This window comes from Corvus brachyrhynchos, unplaced genomic scaffold, assembly GCF_000691975.1.
Source record: "Corvus brachyrhynchos isolate BGI_N302 unplaced genomic scaffold, ASM69197v1 scaffold292, whole genome shotgun sequence".
NCBI lineage: Eukaryota > Metazoa > Chordata > Aves > Passeriformes > Corvidae > Corvus > Corvus brachyrhynchos.
The window spans coordinates 86,506-110,483 of record NW_008236775.1 but is presented as its reverse complement, the minus strand read 5'-3'; the positions used below and the strand labels follow the sequence as shown (position 1 = coordinate 110,483).

General features: G+C 49.7%; 1 protein-coding gene across 5 annotated transcripts in view; it reads left to right on the top strand.

Annotated features, from left to right (window-relative positions):
* LOC103611227 (butyrophilin subfamily 2 member A2-like) overlaps window positions 1–23,978 on the top strand; it is a 30,829-nt gene that overhangs the window by 5,698 nt on the left and 1,153 nt on the right. The window contains exons 3-15 of one of the 5 annotated variants that reach the window (XM_017727822.1): window positions 6,105–6,203; window positions 6,729–7,088; window positions 8,390–8,665; window positions 9,024–9,110; window positions 13,926–14,078; window positions 14,979–15,146; window positions 15,486–15,653; window positions 16,062–16,226; window positions 16,899–17,063; window positions 19,084–19,248; window positions 21,405–21,569; window positions 21,912–22,079; window positions 23,361–23,387. In XM_017727822.1, the coding sequence (XP_017583311.1) occupies window positions 6,143–6,203; window positions 6,729–7,088; window positions 8,390–8,665; window positions 9,024–9,110; window positions 13,926–14,078; window positions 14,979–15,146; window positions 15,486–15,653; window positions 16,062–16,226; window positions 16,899–17,063; window positions 19,084–19,248; window positions 21,405–21,569; window positions 21,912–22,079; window positions 23,361–23,387 (2,128 nt within the window). In that variant the 5' untranslated portion in view covers window positions 6,105–6,142. Of the gene's footprint in view, window positions 1–6,026; window positions 6,204–6,728; window positions 7,089–8,389; window positions 8,666–9,008; window positions 9,111–13,925; window positions 14,079–14,978; window positions 15,147–15,485; window positions 15,654–16,061; window positions 16,227–16,898; window positions 17,064–19,083; window positions 19,249–21,404; window positions 21,570–21,911; window positions 22,080–23,360; window positions 23,388–23,978 lie in introns of all 5 variants that reach the window. The other 4 variants (XM_017727820.1, XM_017727821.1, XM_017727823.1 and 1 more) reach the window with 4 other exon arrangements.

The window sequence follows — 23,978 nt, the reverse complement described above, 5'->3', positions numbered from 1 at the left end:
AAAGGTCTTCTCCAACCTCGTTGATTCTGTGGTTCCATATCTTCTTTGGAAAAGCATTCAACTTGTTTGGGAATGTGGTTTTGTCCTCCAAAGGAACTAATGACTTGTCAGGCAGTGAGAGATCTTTTGGGGCCCTCCTTGGATGACAGGAGAATTTTGTAAAAGCTGGATGTAAAAAGACCATGATATTTCTGAGAAGTTTCAGTGTTGCTAAACAAGGTGTGTAAGATCTCAGCATGTTCTGGCTGGAGTTCCTGAGTCAGATGTTCCTGTCTCGTGACATTTTCCATTTCTAAGCCTCCAGCAGCTGATCCAGAGGGGAACAGGTATCTACAAGTCCTGTGTCACATCTGCCCCTCCCCAAATACCTGGTCTAGTATCACAACTCTAATAATATCCAAAAGAGCCCCTGAGACCTCTTTTTGAGTGACTGAGGAGCAGCCCCCATATCTCTAATCAAGATAAAACTCTTTCTCATATTAGATCTCCAAACTAATGCCTCCAACAAAATTCCATATGGCCTCATGTGATAACTGTCTGCAAATCATGAACTTAGTGTGTGTCCAAGCCCATGAAAACCCCTGTGCAGTAGAAAGAGCAGAATTTGACATGACAATTTCTAAAATTTTGTGCCAGTTTCATATTCAGTGCCCTGAGCTGTCTGTGTGGTTTATGGACATGTGGTTGGTGGCTGTGGCCATCTCAGCCCAAGACCCTTGGCTTCATGAATGATGTGAGACTTGATGGTGATTTAACACCAGATGGCCAAGAAGTACCACACAGGTGCTCATTCACTCCCTGGTGCCCTAGAGCCCCTTGGAAAGCTAAACCTTGTTGGCTGAGATAAGAAGAGCTTGAAGCAAAGTAAAATAAACAATGGCAATAACAAAAAGATGAATTGTGTTGAAAAGGAGAGAGGGAGAGAGAGAAAGAGAGAGAGAGGAAAAAACCCAAGTGATGTCCAATGTAATTGTTTGCCAGCCACAGACTGATGCCCAGCCTGTACTCGAGCACTGATCAGCCCCCTTCCAGCCAACTTCCCACAGTTGACATAAAAGGCATGGTGTTCTGTGGTCTGGAATATTCCCCTGGTCAGTTTGGGTCAGCTGTCTTGTCTGTACTTCTTCCTCACTTCTTATGCACCTGCTTGCTGGCAGAGGAAAAGACATTGAAAAATCCTTGACCTGGGGTGAACACAATGGAGCAACAACCTTATCAACATTGTTCTCATCTTGAATCCAAAACACAGCCCTGGACCAGCTACTTGGGAACAAAACACCTCTATCCCAGCTGAAACCAGAACAGAGAACTCACAGTGCTCATTTACCTCCATGCACCATAAATAGAGCTCAGAGCAACCAGCTAAGAGCCTGTGCTATGGAGATCAGAGACATGAACCCCCATCTTAGTGATCTATGATGAATTTGAAGAAATATCTCTGGGAGTCCCTGTCTCTCCTTGGGAAGTGAAGAGGGAGAATTTGTTATTAAAACCATGTGAATTCAACACTTGCCCTGTCACTGCTCTTTATCTGTCTGCCTTGATCCACCACCATGCCTGTTCTAACAGCATCCAATTTAGTCACATCAGATGTAGCTGTGAGGCCTGTAGGTCATCTTCTCTTCCAGACACTGCAGTGAAGGGTGATTGACTCCTGCTTGGAAGTCATCAGGATGCCCCAGCTTCTTTACTGCTCATTAAACATGGAATGTTAAACATTAATAAACTAATAAAGATATCACACCAAAAGTGTTGCTATGGGGACTGAGGTCAGGAACATCCTGGAAATGTGAAAATGCACTGAGAGAGCCAGAGCCAGAGAAGGGCAGGATCTTTAGTGCAGTGCAGCAAAACTGACCCTGGTGCAGCTCCCTAAATGATTTCGGGTTTGTTCTGGAGCTGATGCACTGTCACTCTGCAGCCTAATTTTTTCCAGAGAGTGGTAACTTTGGGATAGCAAGTGCCATGGATTGCCCTTTCTCCAAATGTAGGCTTGGGAGGGGATAAACTTTTCTTCCTCCTTTTCATCCCATTTCAGTGCATGGACAGAGAGACTCTTGTAACCCAGCCTTCCAGAAAGGCTGGACATATTTTAAGGAAGAAATCTTGAAGGTGTAGGAGCAAACTGTCCCTGTGTGCTGAAGGAGACAGATCTGGCTGAATGGGGAGCTTTTGCAAGAAGTCAAGATAAAAAAGATGGTGTATGACCTTTAGAAAAAGGGGCAGGCACCTCAGGAAGAATACAAGCATGTCATTAAGTCATGTAAAAAGAAAATTAGAAAGACAAAAGCTCAGTCAGAACTCAAAGTGGCCACTGCTTCTAAAAGACAGTAAAAAGTGTTTTTATAAATATATCAACAACAAAAGGAGGACCAAGGAAAATCTCCATTCTTTATTGGATGTAGGGGAAATAGTATCACCAACAATGAAGAAAAGGCTGAGGTTCCCAATGCCTTCTCTGCCTCATTCTTTAACAGTAAGACCTCTTATCCTCAGCACAAACCTGAACTGATAGACAGGAATGGGGAGCAGAATGGACTGCCTGTAACCCAGGGGGAAATAGTTAGTGACCTATTGAGCCACTTAGACTCCCACAAATCTATGTGATCATACGGGATTCACCTGAGGGTGGTGAGGGAGCTGGTGGAAGAGCTTACCAAGCTATTCTGCATCATTTATCATCAGTTCTGGCTCACAGGGGAGGTCCCAGATGACTGGAGGTGCCAGTGTGATGCCCATCCTCAAGAGGGGCTGAGGAGGTTCCAGAAAACTCCAGGCCTGTCAGCCTGACCTCAGTGCTTGGCAAGGTTATAATACTAGCCTTGTTAGTATTACCTGCAAGGCAGATAATGCTAACAGTGATCACACAGCACATACAAGACAGCCAGAGAATCAGGCCCAGCCAGCCTGGGCTTAGGAAGGGCAGGTCCTGCTTGACCAAACTGATCTCCTTTTATGACCAGGTGACCCATCTGGTGCATGAGGAAAGGCTGTGGATGTGTCTACCTGGACTTCAGCAAAGCCTTCAACAGTCTTCCACAGTCTTTCCTGGAGAAGCTGCAGCCCACAGCTTGGACAGGTGCACCTTCACTGGGTTAAGAGCTGACTGCAGGCTGGGCCCAGACAGTGGTGGGAATGGTGCTGCACGCAGCTGTTGTCTGGTCACCAGTGGCTTCCCCCAGGGATCAGTCATGTTTAATATCTTTATTGATGATCTGATGAGGAGATTGAATGTACCCTCAGTAAATTTGTAGATGACACCAAGTTGGGTGGGAGCATTGATCCGCTGGAGGGTGGGAAGGTTCTGCAGAGGGATCTAGACAGGCTGGATCAATGGACCAAGACCAACAGCATGAGGTTCAACAAGACCAAGAGCTGGGTCATACAATTTGGCCTCAACAACTCCCTGCAGCCCTGGCTGGGGGCAGAGTGGAAAGTGGCCAAGCAGATAAGGACCTCAGAGTACTGGTCAACAGCATCTGAACATGGCCCAGGTAGGCAAGAAGACCAATGTCATCCTGGTTTGTATAAGGAATAGCATGGCAGCAGGACTAGGGTAGAGATTTTCCCACTGTACTTGGCACTAGTGAGGCCACACCTCGAGTGCTGTGTCAAGTTCTGGGCCCCTCACGACATGAAAGACATTGAGGTGCTGAAGCGAGTCCAGAGAGAAGGGCAGTGAATCTAGTGAGGGGTCTGGAGCACATGTCCAATGAGGAGTGGCTGAGAGCATTGTGGTTCTTTAACCTAGTGTAGTGTGTTGGCTGGATGCCATATACCCACCAAAGCTGCTCTATCACTGCCCTTCTCAGCTGGACAGGGGAAAGAAAATATAGTGAAAGATTCAGGAGTTACTGATCAGGAGACATCACTCACCAAATACTGTCGAGACAAAACAGACTCGGTGATATTAATAGGATTTATTACTAAATAAAGCAGGGCAGGGCAATGAGAAGTAAAATTAATCTTAAAAACACCTTCCCCCCACCCTTCCCTCCTTCCCAGCTCTACCTCCTCCCCACAGTGGCACATGGAGATGGGGAATGGAAGTTATGGTCAATTCATCACACCTTGTTCTTGACTCTGCTCAGGGAGAGGAGTCAGAATCCTTCCTCTGCTCCAGTGTGGGGTCCCTCCCATGGCAGACACTTTTCCACAGACTTCTCCAGTGTGTGTCCTTCCCACAGGCAACAGTTCTCCGTGAACTGTTGCAATGTGGGTCACTCTTCCATGGGGTCAGTTCTTCAGGTACAGTCTGCTCCAGCATGGGTCACCCACAGGGTCACAAGTCCTACCAGGACCCTGCTCCAGCACGGGCTTCCCAAGGGGTCACAGCCTCTCTTGGGCATCTATCTGCTCTACTGTGGGGCTCTTCCAAGGGTTGAAGGTGGATCTCTGCACCCTATGCCCTCCACGGGCTGCAGGGGCACAGCTGCCTCACCATGAGCTTCCCCATGGAATCTCAGGGGAATTCCTGCTCCAGTGCCTGGAGCACCTCCTGCCCATCTTTTTGCACTACCTGGCTGTCTGCAGAGCTGTTCTCACATACTTTCAGCCCACTCTTCTCTGGCCTCAATTACATCTGCACAAAACTTTCTTTTCCTTCTTAAATATGTTATCACAGAGGCATCACCACAATCTGTTCAGAGCTCAGCCTTAGGCAGCGGTGGGCCTGTCCTGGAGCCAGCTGGCATTGGTTCTGTTGGACTTGGGGGAAGAAGCTTCTGGAAGCTTCTCACAGAAGGCACCCCCTGTAACCCCCCTGCTACCAAAACCCACCCACACAAAGTCAACACACCTGGAGAAGGGGTGACCTTATCACTCTCTATAACTACCAAAAAGGAAATTGTAGCAAGCTGGGGGTTGGTTTCTTCTGCAAGAAAACTAGCAAAAGGTCAAGAGGAAATTCAAGCCTTAAGTTGTGCCAGGGAGGTTCGGGTTGGATGTCAGGAAGAATTTCTTCACTGAAAGGCTGGTCAGGCATTGGAACAGGCTACCCAGGGAGGTGATGGAGTCAACATCCTCGAAGTGTTCAAGAAAAGACTGAATGTGGCGCTAAGTGCCATGGTCTAGTTGTCAAAGTGGTCTTCAATTAAAGGTTGGACTTGATGATCTCAGAGGTCTTTTCCAACCTAAAGATTCTGTGATTCTTTGATTCCAAACCAAAGATTTAAGCTACTGTGCCCCTTAAATTTCACAGCAGGAAGTGAGGACTGGGTTGAATTTTCTCTTGCATCCCCTGTCATAGCTTCCTGGGAGCATATGTCTTGGAGTGACTTTATGATGCTGTATCCCCCTGTTGCCTGCTCTATGCACAGACGTGAATCCTGTGCCTTTCTGTGCCTGTAAGGCAGACTTGAGAGGCGGGGGGAAGGCAGTGGAATTCCTTCAGCGGCTGTGTTCAAAAACACAGACAACTCGCCGGCTCTTCTCCTCAGCTCTCAGCTTCTGCAGCAGGGAAGAGAGTTACACAGCATTGCTTTTTAGCTAGCTTCTCATTCATTAGCTGAGGAAAAAGGTTTTCCTGGGACTTCGGCTTCTTCCCTTCTGGACTGTTCAGCAACACCAGAACATCACTGGGATGTCCTACACTGCAGCCCAGAGGGGCCCACGCAGAATCCCAGCTCCGGAGAGGGCAGAGCCACACCCAAAGAAAAGGCTTTGAAATCTTTCCAGGTCTTCTCCACAGTGAGAAGTTTTATTATTTAGCATTATTAATTCTTTTTTCCATGCCTGCATGGATTTTGCTTTTTAAGTAAATAGGGTTTTTTTCACTTTCCTCCGAGGAATTTCTTTCCGAACCTGGTTGGGGAGGGGCTGCTGAAATCTGCCTTCTATTAGAGGATATGTTCATTTTGGACATTTCCTCCAATTTGTCTCAAACCAAGACAGCATATTAGACTGAAATTCCCAGAAGCTGCAGGGGTAACTAAGATCTCTGGAAAGGCACAAGTTTTCTTGATGTCTGAACTCAACTCTTTGAGCACTTGGCACTTTGAGAAGTTGCAGCTGGTGCCAGGTGCCAGGTGCCAGGTGAGAGAGAAAACAGGGCTTTGGGACAGGATTCCCCTTCTTTGCTCACTTCCCTTCTGTGCCTGTTCCAGGTCAGCTGCGGGATCATCCCACCCCGGGGACTGCAGGGATGGAGCAGAGGAGATGGCTCCTGTTGGCTCTGGCCCTGCTTCTGGCCATTCCTGTCTCAGGTAACGCTTCCAGGAGCTGTTCTGCTCCTTTCTGGGGGATTCCAGCCTGCAGATGATCAGAAGTGCAGGAGCTGAGGGCCATGATCTCCTGAGCAGCCCTGATTTAAACTCCACAAGAGCCAGAGCTGCCCTGCCCCTCTGCTCTTGGGGAATCCAGCCCTTTGCAGCCGGAGTTTCTCTTCCTTGGTGGAGCTGGGGAAGCCCTAAGCCAAGGCAGCTCTGCCCTGTCCAGCCCTCCCCAGTGCCAGGAGCATCTCCCTGCCTGCGTGGGCAGTTGGCATTGGCACAGCTGCCCTGCTGCTGGTGGCACAGGGCTGCAAAGGGGCAGGGACAGCTGGGAAGCTGCATGGAATGGCTCTGGACATGCTCTTATGCATTTATTTTTTCTTTTTCCCCAAATAATCCCATCCTGTACAACTTCCATCATCCTGTTTTCTCCCTCTAATCTATTTACTTTCAGTTGTTCCCCACTATTACTCCTAGACCTGTTTCCTTCACACCAGTACATTTTCTGATTGATTTCAGCCAGATGCTCACTCACAGACAATTTTAAGCTCACCTCTCCTGAGAAAGTAGTTGGAATTGTTGGCCAGGATACAATCCTTCCTTGCACCATCTCTTCCACAAAGCCACTGGACAACCCCCAAGTGCACTGGATAAAAATCACAGATGGGCACACAGAGGACATCTACCCACATGGGCAGTTTGGGGGCGAACCAATGCAGAAATACTGTGGGAGAACATCAGTGCCAGGAGATGGATTTGCCACTGGGAACGTGTCCCTGACACTGAAGAATGTCCAGCCAGCAGATGAAGGAATCTACAGTTGCATTGTGACATCCAGGGACTGGAGCACTGATACATCCACCAAGCTCAGCATTGCAGGTTGGAGACTTTCTGGGCTGGGTGGGGAAGGGGGGAAGCTCTTACAGAGGGAAAAGAGCTCTCTGAATGGTCACTGTCCCCCAGCTGAGGCTGCCTCATATGACCCAACACATCACCTCCCCACTCCCAGCAGCCCTTGGGCCACCTGTCAAGATGCTCTGCAAGCTCCATGCCCAGCCTGATCCCTGTTCTGACCCATGTGGGGCTGGCGAGCTGCAATAATCCCTGCTGGGGAGGTGTGAGCCCACCTGAGAGACCTCCAAGTGCTCAGCATCCCTGGCTGTGGGACTGAGGGAAATGGGGCCCTCCCTGTTGTGACTTCGCATTTGGGCTAAGGAGATGATCTGGGCTGCCAGTTCCCCCCAGCTGGACAGTGGGCACCGTTTGTGTGCAGGTATTGATAAAGCCAGGTGGAGCTGGTCAGCCTGGATTCACTGATCAAAAAGAGCATGGAATGACAGAATCAGGGAATCTTAGAATCACACGATAGTGTGAGTTGGAAGGGACTTAAAAGAATTTCTCATTTGAACTTCCCAGCCATGGGCAGGAACACCTTCCACTAGAGCAGATTATTCCAAGTGCTGTCCAACCTGGCCTTGAACACTTTCAGGGATGGGACATCCACAGCTTCTCTGGGCAAACTGTGCCAGCGCCTCACTCTTAGTCAAGAATTTCTTCCTAACATCGAATCTAAATTTTCTCATCCAAAGGGGATTAGAGATGCTTTTGGGACAGGAGAGAGAAAAAGCTTCAAGACAATGCCCATTTCCTACTATTGCACTGGACAAATTCCTGTAAAATCCAGCTTTGACCAGGAGCGTGACTCAGCAATGTGTGTGGTGCCTCCCACATCATCACACTGATGAAGCTTTGGCGCAGTCCCTCTCAGTGACCATCTCTGCCCACCTGTAGTGCTGGCATGGACTGGGGAGGTGCCCGGGAAAAAGATGACCGGGCTTTAGTGCTCTGTGTCCTGCTTTACGAATCCTCAAACTTGGATGGGGCTCCCACAGAGTCATTCCGAAAGAAGAATACAAACCACACACCTTCTCCCTGCTGGCTCCATGAAATAGTGGTGAGCTTAGACACAAACCCATCCCAAACTGTAGCTCTTTCTCAGCCAAAGGAAATCTGGCATTTATGGCAGATGGAGTGTGGGATGACAGAAAGACCATTGGAAAGGATGTGTGAAGGACTGACAGAAACTGGCAGAAAACTCTGGGTTAAGCAAGAGCTGTGAATCCAAGGAAGAGCTGCTTTCATGCCAACTTCTCCCACTAACAAACTCTCTTGCCTTTAAGGTACTGGGGAAGTGTTCATTGAAATTCAGGGCCCCCAAGGGCAAGGACTCGAGCTTGGCTGCAGATCACAGGGATGGCTCCCCAAACCTACTGTCCAGTGGGTTACTGAGGATGGACAGGGGCTCTCTGTGGACACTGAAATACACCAGGACAGTGAGAAACTCTTCAGTGTATGGAGTCGAGTCACAGTTACAGGAGAGCAAGTGGGAAAAGTCACCTGTCAAATCCTGAACCCCCTGCTGCAGGTGGAGAAGGAAACTACTGTGCTCCTCTCAGGTGAGTCCCATCATCCTGAGAAGTCTTTGCTGGAGGCTCATGGTCACAGGAGCCCTGTGAGGCCCTTCCCAGTGCCAGGGAAGGCAACAGCTCTCCAGTCCAGACAGACCCATCCTAGAGCATCACGGCACACTGCAGGCAGGACAGGCTGCAGTGAGAAATGAGCAGGGTCCCTCCTGCCCCACAGGCTGTGCACATCCCGAGGGAAGGCAGGCTCTGCCCACCCGTGAAGAACTGGGACTATTTTCTGCATTTATTTCCACAGAAACTCTTTGGACAGGTGCTTAAGTTTGGGGGTAAGATTGAACATTGCCAGATGACACTCAGATAATTTTTTTCAAAGGTTCTGTTTTTCCAGGTGCATTTCAGGGGGTCTCTGCTTCCTGGATACAACTCCCTTTATTCCTTCTCACATTGGCTGCTGGTGCTGTTCTTGTATTTCGAGGTAAGGGCTCTTGGTTCACAGGACCTCATGTTTTCAGAAGCAAGGCTGCAGGATGTAATTTCTTAGCCTCTTATAAGACTACTCTCTGACAAATAGGATGAAATACCATGTAGAGTCTGCTTCTGGCACACAGATGCATTAGCTTCCACTCAGCTGAAATGCTGAGTTCTCTTGCAGGTAGAAGTTTACCGTCTGTCACCCAGAGACAGAAGGGCAATGCCTCCACATGCAGGTGAGGGCTTGGGTGGACCATGGTATCTACAGGCAAGAGGAGGAAGGAGGATGGGATTGGGGGACTTTTCCTGGGGGGAATTAGAAGGGTCCCTTCCTCTGCCTCCATTGGTCTCATCCTCCCCCAAGCCTCCAGTGGAGCTCATTCATCACAGCTGGACCTTTTTCCCTGCAGTGGTGCCTCCCACCTTGGCAAGGGCCTCTCCAGAGATCTCTGCCTCTGCAGCCATGGCTGGGGATAGGTCCTGTTTCCCCAGTCCAGTGCCAGCTGTTCCAGCTCTGTGGTGTCCGAGGGCACAGCCATGCTCAGCCCTTTCTGGGGGCTTTTGTGGATGTGGTTTTCCTTCCTGGCTGGGAGCTGGAGCAGGGCCCTGCCAAGCCTGGAGAACCTGTGGCAGAGTGTCATGGCCAAGAGCCCAAACCAGCACTTCATTGCTGATTGCAAGGCAGGACTGACCCTTCCCCAAAAGCTGTACTGACCTCAGACCACTTGCCTCTCTCAAGCTCTGTGTCTCCAGCCTCATCTCTGCTTGTGTCTGTGTTGTGGTTTAGGAATGGAACTCCCCAGTTCACTGCTCCCACTAAGACTCTCCCTAACCACACACTGTTCTCTCACTCCCCTATTTCTTCTCCATTCCTGTCAGCAGGATGGAGTTGAGAATTTGAGGCACAAAAGATGAAGATCATGGTTTTAGATAAGAACAATTTATTGGAAACAGCAATGAGAGAAGAAAAAAAAAAACAGTAACAAGAACAATATTAGTAACAAAATTGTACAAAAGAGAGAGCGATTCATATGCAAAATGCACACCAAGGACCCCATGACAACAAACAAATACAGGCTGACTTCCCCCTCTGCCCTTTTTTCTTGACCAGAAGGAACCCCTTTTCCCCAGAAGAGACAGTGTCCCTTTCCACTTCCCCTACTCCCTGCCAGTGATCTGAGTTTGTAACAAATAACATTAGGGTCCTGCTCATGCCCCTTCCCCAGACACTGCAAAAATTAACCCTGGCCTGGCCTGAACCAGGACATTTTCCAGCAGTTAGTCTATACCATCTACTATAGATAGATAGATATGAAAGTATACAAACACAGGTATCATCTCCATAGTCATCCCACCCAGATATCTGCTGAGTCCATTTAGTCCATGACTGTGGGTTCTATCTGTCCTAGATGTCTTCCAGGGCTGGAGGACTGGTGTGTTGTCAGCTGTTTTGCTGCATCAGGAGCACCCACCTGGTGTATCTAGAATGGTCCATGCTCATTGTCCAACGTAATTATGACAAACAATGGAAGCAGAGAAGGCTCCAGGCAGACTTTAGACACCCTTTGTTACACCTTGGATACTTAAATTCAGGGGTTAAACTCAAGGTTCCTTTATTCTAGCTAGCGCAAAGGAGGAATCCCCACCAGATATTCTCAAGATGTGAAAATCACAGAAAAGTTTACTGCAAAAATATAGAAGATTAAGGAAACTTTGGTAAAAGGATTAAACACAACACTAAATTCAACATGAAAGCACTTATAATAGCATCACTTAGAATTAATTTGGTATTAACTTCACTAACTTAGCAACTCAGAAACTTTTAAATCCTTAAGATACTAGGCTACCCACAAAGTTCCATGAAAAGAGAATTAGGAGAAGAGAGAGAGAAAGACAGAAAATATATAGAAAAACACAGATATAGATATCATAGGGTTCCGGCACGAGTCAGATCACAACTCTGAAGCAGCTGGCAGGATGCGGCAGCTGGGCACAGCATGGTCATCCCTTTTAAACCCTTGGCACCCTGTAGGCCCCGCCTTCTAGGTGGGACTTCTGGAACCTCAGCCAATCAGAGGCTGGATTGGGACAGCCCCACCCAATGTGTAATTGATTGACAGCCAAAATGATGGGGAGGGGCACTGTCTCACTGACCCGCCCCCAACCACACACAGACAGACACCCACACACGGGCAGAGGGACGCACAGACAGACACACACACAGATAGACACATGGACACACAGAGAGACAGACACAGGCACACTGACACATACACAGAGACACGCAGATGGACACACAGAGAGAGACACAGGCACACCGACACACACACAGAGACAGAGACACACACAGACGCACACATGGACACAGAGAGAGAGAAAAAGGCACACTGATACACACACACACACAGGCACACACATGGGCACACAGACACACACACTGACACGCACACAGACAGACACACACATGGATACACAGAGAGACACACACAGGCACACTGACCACACCCAGAGACAGACACACACATAGACACACACATGGACACACAGACACAAACACTGACACACAGACAGACAGACACCCAGACACAGGCAGAGGGACACACAGAGAGACACACACAGGCACACCAGCACACACAGAGAGACAGAGACACACACAGACACACACATGGACACACAGAGAGACACACACAGGCACACCGACATGGAGATACACAGATGCAGACAGACAAGAGACACACACGGACACACAGACAGACACAGAGACACACACACGGACACAGACGCACAGACATATAAACGCACATATGGACGCAGAGAGGCACAGACAGACACACAGATGCAGACACAGACGCAGAGACACACACACACACGGACACAGACACACACATACAGACACAGGCACACCGATGCACACATACACAGACACACACATGGACACAGAGAGACACACACAGGCACACCGACCACACACAGAGACACACACACACAGACACACGGACACAGACACACAAACACAGAGACACAGTCACACACACACATACAGACACAGACAGAGACAGACACACAGGCACACAGACAGAAACACAGACCCAGACAGAAACAGACACACAGAGACACAGACAAACACACACACAGACACACATACAGACACACACAAAGGCATTGGCTCACCACGCTAAACATACCCAGTCTCTGACACCCTTCCAGTAGCTAAAGGTGGCTTACAATAAAGCACATTTTACAAGGTCACAGATTACTAGGACAAGGTGGAATGGATTTTAAGCTGTAGGAGGGTAGATTTAAATTAGATAAGAGGAAGAAATCTTCCCTGTGAGGGTGGTGAGGCCCTGGCACAGGTTGCTGTAGAAGCTGTGGATGCCTCATCTCTGGAAGGGTTCAAGGCCAGGTTGGGTAGGGCTTGGAGCAATGTGGTCTAGTGGAAGTCTGGAAAGAAATGGCAGGGGAGTTGGAAAGAGAGGATCTATAAGGTCTTGTAAAACCCAAACCATTGTTTGATGGTTTGATTCTGTGATTCTGCACTTATATGAGACTCATCCTCTTGTCAGACTATCGACAGATGGCCAAGGGGAGGTTCTATGTGACCTCCCCTCACACAAAGAGAAGCCTTTTCATGCAGATCAGTGCCAGGACATACCCACAATACTTGGAAAAAAACCCCTACCAGGCAAGAAGAAGATGCAGGAGGGTCTAGGGCAGTGAGATCAAACAATCTCACCCCTCCAGACATTCCCACTTCAAGGGCCTCCAGAAAGTCCTTTGTTATATTCCCCATCCCCAAGCAGATGCCCAGGAGCCCAGGCTCCCAGGGTGCAGAGCTGCCCTGGCAGTGGGCTTTTCCCAGCACAGACAGGACAGCCTGGACTCTGTGGGATCCCATCCCCCATGGGTTCTAAGGCCAGCTGTTCTCCTGCACAGGATCTTTCCAGCTGGGATGCTGGCAGTGAATGTTCTTTCCTTAAGGAACACTTGGCAATTTGCATGGCCTGGGCTCTCCCCCATGGCCAGGCTGTTGGGCAGTGAGGAGGCCATGGAGTTCCTTTCAATATTCCTGACCAGCAGCACAGGAGCTCCAAGCCCATGTTTAGAAGGGCTCACAGTGCTGCTGAGACTCCTTTCACCAGGTAAAAACTGTAAGAGAAAAAAATCTCCATGTCACATGAAAAACTAGAGGTCCAGAAGAGAGGCCAAGGCTCCTTCCCAGAGAAAACTCGTGGTGGAAAAGGATTTGAAAGCCAAGGAAGAGATCCGTAATTGTGCCCACAGGTCCATCAGAATGTGAACTCCTCATCTCTGTTTTTTAGGGCTGAGTACTTTTCCAAGGCCTCTGAATTAGAAAGGATTGTCTGAGGAAAGAGAAGGCTGGAGAGTATAAATTAGAAACAGGCAGGACATGAGGGAACTGAACTGAATTTCTTCTGCCCTCCCTGCATAAGGAAAGAAAGCAAAAGGAAAAAAAACAGATAAGCAGGGCCATTCCCCAGCAGGCCTTTATCTTTTTGGAAGCAAATGCTGCTCCACAATCAAACTAACTTGTGAGTTAGTCCCTGGAGTGGATGCCTTGTGCAGAGCTTCCTTGGGAGCAGCTCTTATGTCCCATGCCAGTGGAACACCTTTGATGCTGAGATGGCAACTGGAGGTGGTCAATGTCCCTCTTCTCTCCCTCGTCATTGAAGGCAGTGTAGGAACAGCGTCTTCTTGGTCCTTTCTAAGAGGAAAGGCCCCGTGTCATTAGTGGAACAAGACCTCCCCTCAGGGGAGGAAAAATCATTATCTCAGTGACACCAGTCTTTTTTCACAGGAAGAGCAGTGGATGCCCTGGAATCTATTCAGCTGAAGGACCACCAGCACCTCTACCAAAAAATTCTAACTCTGCAGGAAGCTTTCCAGAATGAGCAGGAGTCCACACAGCGTGATCTTCAGCTCCTCAGAACAGACCTGAAGAATGAGCTAGGTGAGCAGGGCCATTCGCCAGCAGGCCTTCATCTCTCTAGAGGCAAAAGCTGCTTTACAGGCAAACTGTCCTGTGTGCTTGTCCTCCACAGCTCCTCAAAGAGGATGGAGAATGACAACCCTTATGTGGGGAATTAACGCAGTACTTGTGCTCGCTGCAACGAGCTCTGGCGTGCCCCACGTCAGAGACAGTCCAACTGCGTTACTTCTGCGTGTCGCTGAACTTCGGCATCAGGAAGGAGCTGCTGGCTGAGCTCGCTAGCTGGCTTCTTTGCAGAGGGAACACGGCAGGAGCCGATGGTATCAGCTCACGTTAGCTGATACCATTAGGAAGAGAGAGGCTGTTCTGGTCTGGCTCCTAACAGGTTTACTGTTAGAAGTTTCACAACCAGAACAAGCTTGGAAGGGATGGAATGCGATGGGACCCTCCCCGAGGCTTGTCCTCAGTTTTATAGGCAATTTGAAAACCACAGTGAAAGGGGAAGCAAGGAGCAAAAAACAATTTAACAACAACCACTGGGGTAAACCCAGAGGCAGGAGTTATAACAGAGAACCAGCGAACAACCGAGTAACCGAGAATTTTCCCGAACCGGAGGAGGCGGCTTGTACCCGGGCACTGCCCAAGGGGTGCAGCTTAGGCTTCTGAGCCGCCCATCGACCCACCCTCTGAGTCTGCCTCTTTGGGAAACTCGATCCAGGGGAAGGGCTGGGATTGATTGGCATCACACTGCCCCCGCCCCACAGTGGGCTGGGTCACCACAACAGGGAATAGCTTTTTTGATCAAGAATACTCAAAAAACCCTAAGAAGAGACTCTCTGGCAGTGAATTTAAATCTGATCACTGGTCTCCCCCTCAAGAAGGTAATGAGAGTGTCCCAATTACACTGTTCTTTCTTTATAGGATTGACAATACAGGCAAATACTACAAATGCCCTGGAATCCATGTGGAAGAAGGACCTCCATGAAGTGTCCCAACAAGTTCAAACTCTGCAGAAAGCTTTTCAAAACACCCAGGTGTACACGCAGCGTGACCTTCAGATGATCAGAACAGATCTGAAGGATGAACTAGGTGAGCAGGGCCATTCCCCAGCAGGCCTTCAACTCTCTGAAGGTCAATCCTGCTCTACAGGCAAACTGACCTGTTAGTTAATCCTTTGCCTTTTGTCAGAATCGGCAGAACTTCCTTGGGAGCAGCTCTTATGTCCCAGTCATGGGGAACACCTTTGATGCTGAGGTGGCAACTGGAGATGGTCAAGGTCCCTCTTCTCTCCCTTGTCTTAGAAGGGAGTGAAAGAACAGCATCTTTTTGATACTTTTTAAGAGGAAAGCTCTGTGTCATTAGTGGGACAAGACCTCACCTCAAGGGAGAAAAAATCATTGTCCCAGTGACACCAGTCTTTTTTCACAGGAAAGACGGTGGAGGCAAATGTCACAGGGACTATAGCATACATCTGGCAGAAGGACCTCCTGCAGCTCTCCCAACAAATTCAAACTCTGAAAAAAACTTTCCAGGACATGAAGGTCTCCACACAGCGTGACCTTCAAATGATCAGAACAGACCTGGAGAACAAACTAGGTGAGCAGAACTATTTCCACAACAGGCCTTCATAGCTCTGTAGGCAAAGGCTGCTCTACAGGCAAATTGTCCTGTGAGCTTGTCCTCCACAGATCCTCAAAAGGGATGGGGAAAGACAGCTCTTACATGGGGAACAGTTTTTGTGCGGTGTGGCACCACACCATCCTCATGTTGTCTCCCAGGGCCCACATGTGTCCTCTGGAGAGACAGAGATCATTCCTGCCCTCCATGCTGCCCAGGAGGCCTTAGTCAAGCCATTAGGAAGACCCACAGGCACTGGGAGAGCCCTAAGAAAAGCCTTGACATGGACTTTATATCAGAGCTTTTGGGCATCATCATTATGGATCAATGGTCTTTCCCTCAAGAAAACCATGACTTTGTCCCAGTGAAACTGTTCTTTCTTTGCAGGAAGGACAGTGGAGGCAAATAAAAGCGCCTTAGAATCCAGGCTGGAGAAGGACCTCCATGAAGCCTCCCAACAAATTCTAACTCTGCAGAAAGCAATCCAAAACATGGAGGGGTCCACACAGCGTGACCTTCAGATGATCAGAACAGATCTGGAGCATGAACTAGGTAAGCAAGACCATTCCCCCCGAGGCCTTCATCTCTCTGAAGAAAAGAGCTGCTCTACAGGCAAACTGTCCTGTGAGATCATTCTCCAGACCTCCTCAAAGTGGGTGGAGAAGGACGGTCCTTACACTGGGAAACAGCTTTTGTGCTCCGTGACACTTGAAACACCTTGTTGAAGTGTCCATGACAAGCCCCACCCCATGCTCCCCTGCTCAGCTTGGGGGCATCTCTGTGGGCAGTGCATGAGGGGGGGCAGGGGAGGGCACGGGCAGCACCCAGCACTCTCTGCCAGGGACCTTCCCCTGACCACGCACAGGCCCCATGTCTGATCCCAGGGGCTACTGACCAAGGCTGAGGCCCCGTGAAACTTCCTGAGACCACAGTGGGGAGGTGGGGGATGCCCCACCACACCTTCGTCCTGACAAAGAGCGTTGTTTCCCAGGGCCCACAGATGGTGTCTGGAGAGATGGAGTGGGGTCAGTGCTGCCCTCAGTGCTGCCCAGCAGGCCTTGGTCAAGCCTTTAGGGAGGTCCACAGGTAATGGGAGAGCCCTAAGGAAAGATGCTCTAGCAGTGAATTTAATTCAGAGCTTTTAGGCATTACGATTGCAGGTTGCTGGTCTCCCCATTGAGATAGCAATGAGACTGTCCCAGTGAGAGGGTTCTTTCTTCACAGGAAGGACAGTGGAGGCAAATACAAGGACCATGGAATCCATGTGGCAGAAGGACCTTCTGCAGCTCTCCCAACAAATGCAAACTCTGCAGGAAGCAATCCAGAACATGGAGGTGTCCACACAGCGTGACCTTCAGATGATCAGAGCAGACCTGGAGAATGAACTAGGTAAGCTAGGCCATTCCCCAGCAGGCCTTCATCTCTCCAAAGGCAAAAGCTGCTTTACAGGCAAGCTCTCTTGTGAGCACATCCTCCACAGCTCCTCAAAGGGGATGGGGAAAGACAGTCCTTACATGGGTAATAGATTTGTCATTGTTATGAATAGGTGTGAGGGGTTTAGATAAATCCCTTCCTTTTCGCCAGGCCTCTGGCAGCAGGCGGTAGCTCCATAGGGATGGCCAGTGCCCCAAAACCCACTCTCGTCTGCAAGTTCTTCAGTAACGGCTGATTTGGTCTATTATAGAATTAATTATTTATTTAATAGAAACAAAACTAACAGACATAAGACCTAAAATAAACTATTATTACACAGGAATAAGGACAAAAAGAGACAACGAGTATTACATGCAGGGTTAAAGGTACCATTAATTTTACAGCTAGCGAAGAAATAACATAACATAGGATCCAATGTTTCTTACCATCCAATTGTGATGGAGCACACATCAAAATCCTTTTCCTCAATTCCCAGAAAAGTAACCATGGATCCTGTGTCCAGACTCCAGGAAGAAGTCTTGCACACTTTCAGGGTGTGTGTGTAGAAGGCTTCTGCCTCTGTGATAATCTGTATTACTTTTATAGCGTAAAGCAGGCCTTTAGGGCACCAGTGTTCGTTTTCCTTTATCTCTTCCCACATCTGCTCTCCATACTAAGATGTTGATTCTTGGTTAGGCTGGCAGACCCTTTGGTACCAGGAGATGATTCATGCTGGGCCTTGCCTGCCTGGGTTATCTCTCCTATCTGCACTGGCCACCTGTGGTGGGGAGAGGGGGACTATACCCTGCCACAGTCATCCATGCCATTGGAACACCTCCTTGCTAAAGTGTTTTCTGCAGGGGCTCAAGGTCCCTCTTACCTCGCTTATCCTTGAAGAGAGCTGGAACTCTTAGTTCTCTCACTGTCTGATATTCATTAAGGTTTTGTTGTAGCTGCTAGATTTTGCTTAGCAGGCTGTAGCTCCCTGAGAGCTCAGTGGGGGTTGCCTAGGGCAATGCGACTTGTCGCATCCCGCAGTCCGTTTTCGATGGCCCCGCAACCTTGCTCTGGTCAGCTATCAGTGTTACAACCAGTGATGACAGAGGAGATGAGAAAGGTTGAGAAGGCTTTAATCACATCTTGAGCCGGCAACCCTCAGAGGCAGAGAGACCTCGTGGTCTGGGCTCGGGGGGGTTTTGTCAGGGGCCCAGGGGCGGTCCCTGGGCGGGGTTGGGGTACAGGAACCAAGAGGGAGAAACGGAAGGAGTGGCCACGGCTAAGGGCAGGGAATAGGGGGAGCACGTGAAATAGGAAAAGCAATGGATCACCACAAGGTTTCCCCTGGAACCCCTGTCCCTGTCTCTGTCCCTTTCCCCATTGCCCTTCTCCTCCTGCCCCACTCCTGACGCCACTTTAGGCGAGGCCGGGCTGTGCACACCCTGTGTGTCTGTGCCCATGACGAGCCCCGCCGTGTGCTCCTCTGTTCAGCTTGGGGGCATCTCTGTGGGCAGCGCGTGAGGTGGGGGCAGGGGAGGGCACTGGCAGCACCCAGCACTCTCTGCCAGGGACCTTCCCCTGACCACGCACAGGCCCCATGTCTGATCCCAGGGGCTGGTGACCCAGGGTGAGCCCATGTCCGATCCCAGGGGCTACTGACCAAGGCTGAGGCCCAGTGAACATTCCTGAGACCACAGTGGGGTCCAAGGGGCAGGTGGGGGATGCCCCACCACACCTTCGTCCTGACAAAGAGCGTTGTTTCCCAGGGCCCACAGATGGTGTCTGGAGAGATGGAGTGGGGTCAGTGCTGCCCTCAGTGCTGCCCAGCAGGCCTTGGTCAAGCCTTTAGGGAGGTCCACAGGTAATGGGAGAGCCCTAAGGAAAGATGCTCTGGCAGTGAATTTAATTCAGAGCTTTTAGGCATTGTGATTGCAGGTTGCTGGTCTCCCCATTGAGATAGCAATGAGACTGTCCCAGTGAGAGGGTTCTTTCTTCACAGGAAGGACAGTGGAGGCAAATACAAGGACCATGGAATCCATGTGGCAGAAGGACCTTCTGCAGCTCTCCCAACAAATGCAAACTCTGCAGGAAGCAATCCAGAACATGGAGGTGTCCACACAGCGTGACCTTCAGATGATCAGAGCAGACCTGGAGAATGAACTAGGTAAGCTAGGCCATTCCCCAGCAGACCTTCACCTCTCCAAAGGCACATCCTCCACAGCTCCTCAAAGGGGATGGGGAAGGACAGTCCTTACATGGGTAATAGATTTGTCATCCATGCCACTGGAACACCTCCATGCTGAAGTGTTTTCTGCAGGGGCTCAAGGTCCCTCTTCTCTCCCTTGTCCTTAAAGAGAGTTTGAACTCTTAGTTCTCTCACTGTCTCATATTCGTTAAGGTTTCCCCTGGAACACCTGTCCCTGTCTCTGTCCCTTTCCCCATTGCCCTTCTCCTCCTGCCCCACTCCTGATGCCACATTGGGTGAGGCTGGGCTCTGCACACCCTGAGTGTCTGTGCCCATGATGAGCCTCTCCTGTACTCCCCTACTCAGCTTGGGGGCATCTCTGTGGGCAGTGCATGAGGTGGGGGCCAAGGGTGATACCTAGGACTGGCTACCTGAAAACAGAGGCTAGACAAGATTAAGAGAATGAAAGGGGGTATTTACAAAAGAGGGCCTTCAATAGGTACACCCTGGGAGTCAAAAAACCCTCTGAGGGGATACACCCAAGATAGGCTCTAGGTCATGGGTTTTTCACACTCTTATAAGTTTGGTCTATTGCCTATCAGGGTTAATTCTCCAATTACAATTTCAAGTAATGATGTAATTACCCCAAGTTTGCTCCTCCTGTTCAGAGGCTTGGTTTACATGTTTCAGGGCCTGAGACAACAAGGTGTCCTTGAGTCCAGGCCCAGAGAGGGTTTGTTATGTCTAACCCGAGTGTGAGAACAGTAGCTAACCGGCTATGGAGTTTTAGAGTTACAAACGAAAGCAGCACTGTTGTAACCACTGGACTCTGCCTAGCAGGCTGCTGAGGCCTGAAAGCTCAGTGAGGGTTTCCTAGGGCCGTGCGATTAATTGCATCCCGGAGTCCATTTTGGACAGCCCCGCGATCTGGCTCCAGCAGCTAGCAGCGTTACAATGCAGTGGATGGTAAAGAAGGTAGAGAATGGTCTCTCATGAGGGTTTGAGATGACTTTAATCACATCTTGTCCCTGTGATGTTCAGAGGTAGAGAGACAGCATGCTCTGAGTGCGGGATGGTTTTGTCAGGGGCCCAGGGGTGGTCCCTGGGCAGGGTTGGGGTACAGAAGCAAATAAGGAGAAACCGAGGGAGTGGCCAAGGCTAGGGAGGGAACAAGGGGAACATCACAGAATCATGGGGTTAACAGGCCACCACACAGTACAGGATCTGAAAAATATGAAAGCTAAATCCTACGGCATCAAGGGAGGGCACCAGCCGGCACTCTCTGCCCAATGTCTGGGGACCTTCCCCTGGCCAGGAACAGGGCCCATGTCCGATCCCAGGGGCTACTGACCAAGGCTGAGGCCCAGTGAACATTCCTGAGACCACAGTGGGGTCCAAGGGGCAGGTGGGGGATGCCCCACCACACCTTCGTCCTGACAAAGAGCATTGTTTCCCAGGGCCCACAGATGATGTCTGGAGAGATGGAGTGGGGTCAGTGCTGCCCTCAGTGCTGCCCAGCAGGCCTTGGTCAAGCCTTTAGGGAGGTCCACAGGTAATGGGAGAGCCCTAAGGAAAGATGCTCTGGCAGTGAATTTATTTCAGAGCTTTAAGTGTGGCTTTTGTCGAGAAGGACATAACAGCACACACTTGTTGTAATCCAAAGTCGAGAGAGATAGAAAGATTTTTTATTTTCTCTACTGCTATTCTTATACGTCTTCACAATTGCAGTGGCCTGTTGAGATTGGCTGCTTAGCAAACAATGACAAGGCTGTCTAACAAACAATGACCATTCAAGCATTAAAACAATCAGCTATACAAGCAAAGGTATAGTTGCTACATACTATCTGCCAAGTTCTTCCTTGTACACTCTTAATGTCCTAACAAGAACATCCTCTCCTTGTGTCCAGAACATCTACTCTCATTGATTATCTTCTTGGCTTTCTCTGTGGGTTTCATTGAAGCTGCAAAATTTCCACTCTAAAATTCTCACGGGTAAATTCTGACCGATTTCAGGCTCTGTGAGGCCCCCAGTCCATCTGTCAGCCTCATCATTTAGGCATTGTGATTGCAGGTTGCTGGTCTCCCCCTCGAGATAGCAATGAGACTGTCCCAGTGAGCGGGTTCTTTCTTCACAGGAAGGACAGTGGAGGCAAATACAAGGACCATGGAATCCATGTGGCAGAAGGACCTTCTGCAGCTCTCCCAACAAATGCAAACTCTGCAGGGAGCTTTCCAGAACATGCAGGCGTCCTCACAGCTTGGTCTTCAGATTGCCGTAGCAGACCTGAAGAACAAACTAGGTGAGCAGGCCAATTCCCCAGCAGACCTTCATCTCTCTGGAGGCAGAAGCTGCTCTACAAATGTCCTGTGAGCTAGTTCGTTGCTTTCTCCAAGTGGGTGCATGGGGCAGAACTTCCTTGGGAGCAGCTCTTATGTCCCATGCCAGTAGAACACCTTTGATGCTGAGATGGCAACTGGAGGTGGTCAATGTCCATCATCTCTCCATCACATTTGGAGGAAGTGGAAGAACAGCGTCTTCTTCGTCCTTTCTAACAAGAAAGGTCCCATGCAATTACTAGTACTACACCTCACCTCAGGTGAGGAAAAACCATTGTCCCACTGACACCAGTCTTCTCTTACAGAAAGGACAGTGAAGGAAAATACCCCAAGGGTCTTGGAATCCCTGCAGCTGAAGGACCTCCAGCAGCTCTCCCAAGAAATCCAAGCTCTGGGAAAAGATATGCAGACCACTTTGGGGTCCCCAGAATATGACCTTCAGCTCCTCAGAACATATTTGGAGAAAGAATTAGGTGAGCAAGGCCTTTTCCAGCAGAACTTCATCTCTCTGAATGCAAAAGCTGCTCTACAGGCAAATTATCCTGTGAGCTTATTGTCCACTGCTCCTCAAAGGGGATGGAGAGGGACAGATTTTCTTGGCAAGTAGCTCTTGTGTCCCCACCTGTCGAGACACCTGAACACTGAGGTGGTGACTGCAGGTGGTCAAGGCCCCTCTTCATTACCTTGTCTCTGAAGGGAATGTGTAGTGTGGGCTCTCTATGACCCAATATGTAGTAAAGGAGTCCACCTGCATGTCCTGCTATTGTCTCTCTTGCTTTCCCCACTTCTCTTCCTCTTAACAAAGATTGTTGTCTCCCACAGCCCACAGCTGCTGTTTGGAGAGATGGAGGGGGGACAATCCCAACCCTCCATCCTGCCCATCAGGCCTTTGCCAAGCCCTCAGGAAAGCTCACAGTGCCTGTGCTCTTTCCCCAGCCCTCCAGCAGTCAGTCTGTCTGAACCAGATCCGAGGAGCTGCGAGGGTCTTTGTTCTCCTCTGTCCAGAGCCCACGTGCCCCTGAGCCCTGGGAGTTGGACACTTCAGGGAGGGAAGGACCACAGGAGTGTGAGAGCCCCAGATGAAATGCAGGGGGTCAGGCCTTGGGCAAGCCCTGCTCCCCTTCCCTTTGCCCAGGAGCTCCCGATAAGTTTGACAAGTGTCTCCAGGGGTAACTGGTGAAGGAAAGTCACCTTTGCTTCCTGGCAAATCCTTCTCTGTGAAAGCCCATCTCCTTTTTAGTCTAAGGTCTGGCCATTCCTCTGGCCTCTCCTTCCCATCTGAAAAGGAAAGAGGGGCTGAGCTCATCTCACAGCACCTTTTAGTCCTCCTCCGTCCTCAGAGGAAGCAAGGTGGAGCCACGTGCTCCATGTCTGGAAAACAAAACTATCACACAACCTGATTTACTGTTTTCTCTGGGAGTCTGGTGAAATGAGAGTAGGTAGAAGTGGTTAAGAGAACAGTGTGTGTGTGTGGTGGGGGAGTAGGGGAGCATGGAGGTGGCATGAGTGTCATGGAGGGGAGATAGTTGGGTGTCACATGTAAGAGATTTCCTCAATCCCATTCTGTTTGATTGGACTGTCAGGGCCCCAGCAACACTAAGAGCCTTGTGCCTGACCATACTGTCAGTGTCGGCGTAGGGGAGAGTGAGAGTGGCATCATTGTCACTGAGAGGAGAGAGTTGGCCAATTTTGTTTCACTGCCAGAGCAAGCCTTGACAAATCCACTTACTTCCTGCTTCTCTCCTTTCCTACAGACCTTCAAGAACTACGGTCCTACAGAGGTAAGCATAGGTGAGATGAGGAAGTGAGTACTCAAGAGCCTGAGTGCAGCTCTGGAAAACACATCCAAACCCCTCAGAGAGCTGTTTGAAGAAGAACACGCACAGGGAAGGGGGGTTTGATGACTTTTTTCACTGCCATGTGCTGCCCAAGGCCCTGCCTGTGCTTGTTAGGAGCCCTCTCAGCTGTGGGGAGCAGGCACAGCTGGCTTGCAGTGGCCACTGCAGCCCCGCCTCCCACTCCTGCTTTGGCCTCTTGGGGCTCTCAGGAAAAGTCTCTGGAACTGATCTTGCTCCACAGCAGGAGCAGCTCCTTCTCCTTTCAATCTGAGCTGAGCTAGAGGAGCTCAGTTCATGATATTGCACCTTGCTCGAGTCCTGTCAGAAGTTCATCCCATCCCCCGATGAGCATGGAAAGCTGAGGCAAGAAACATTCCCTTATCCTTGTGGCAGTAGATCACTCCTCCACTCTAATCCATGTGCAAGCAATATCCCACACTGGTGCTCTCCTGTTATTGAGGAAAAAGTACTTAAATCTTGAAAATCCCCTTCACACTTTGCCAAGGAGTTAATCCAAACCTAATTCCAGCTCCT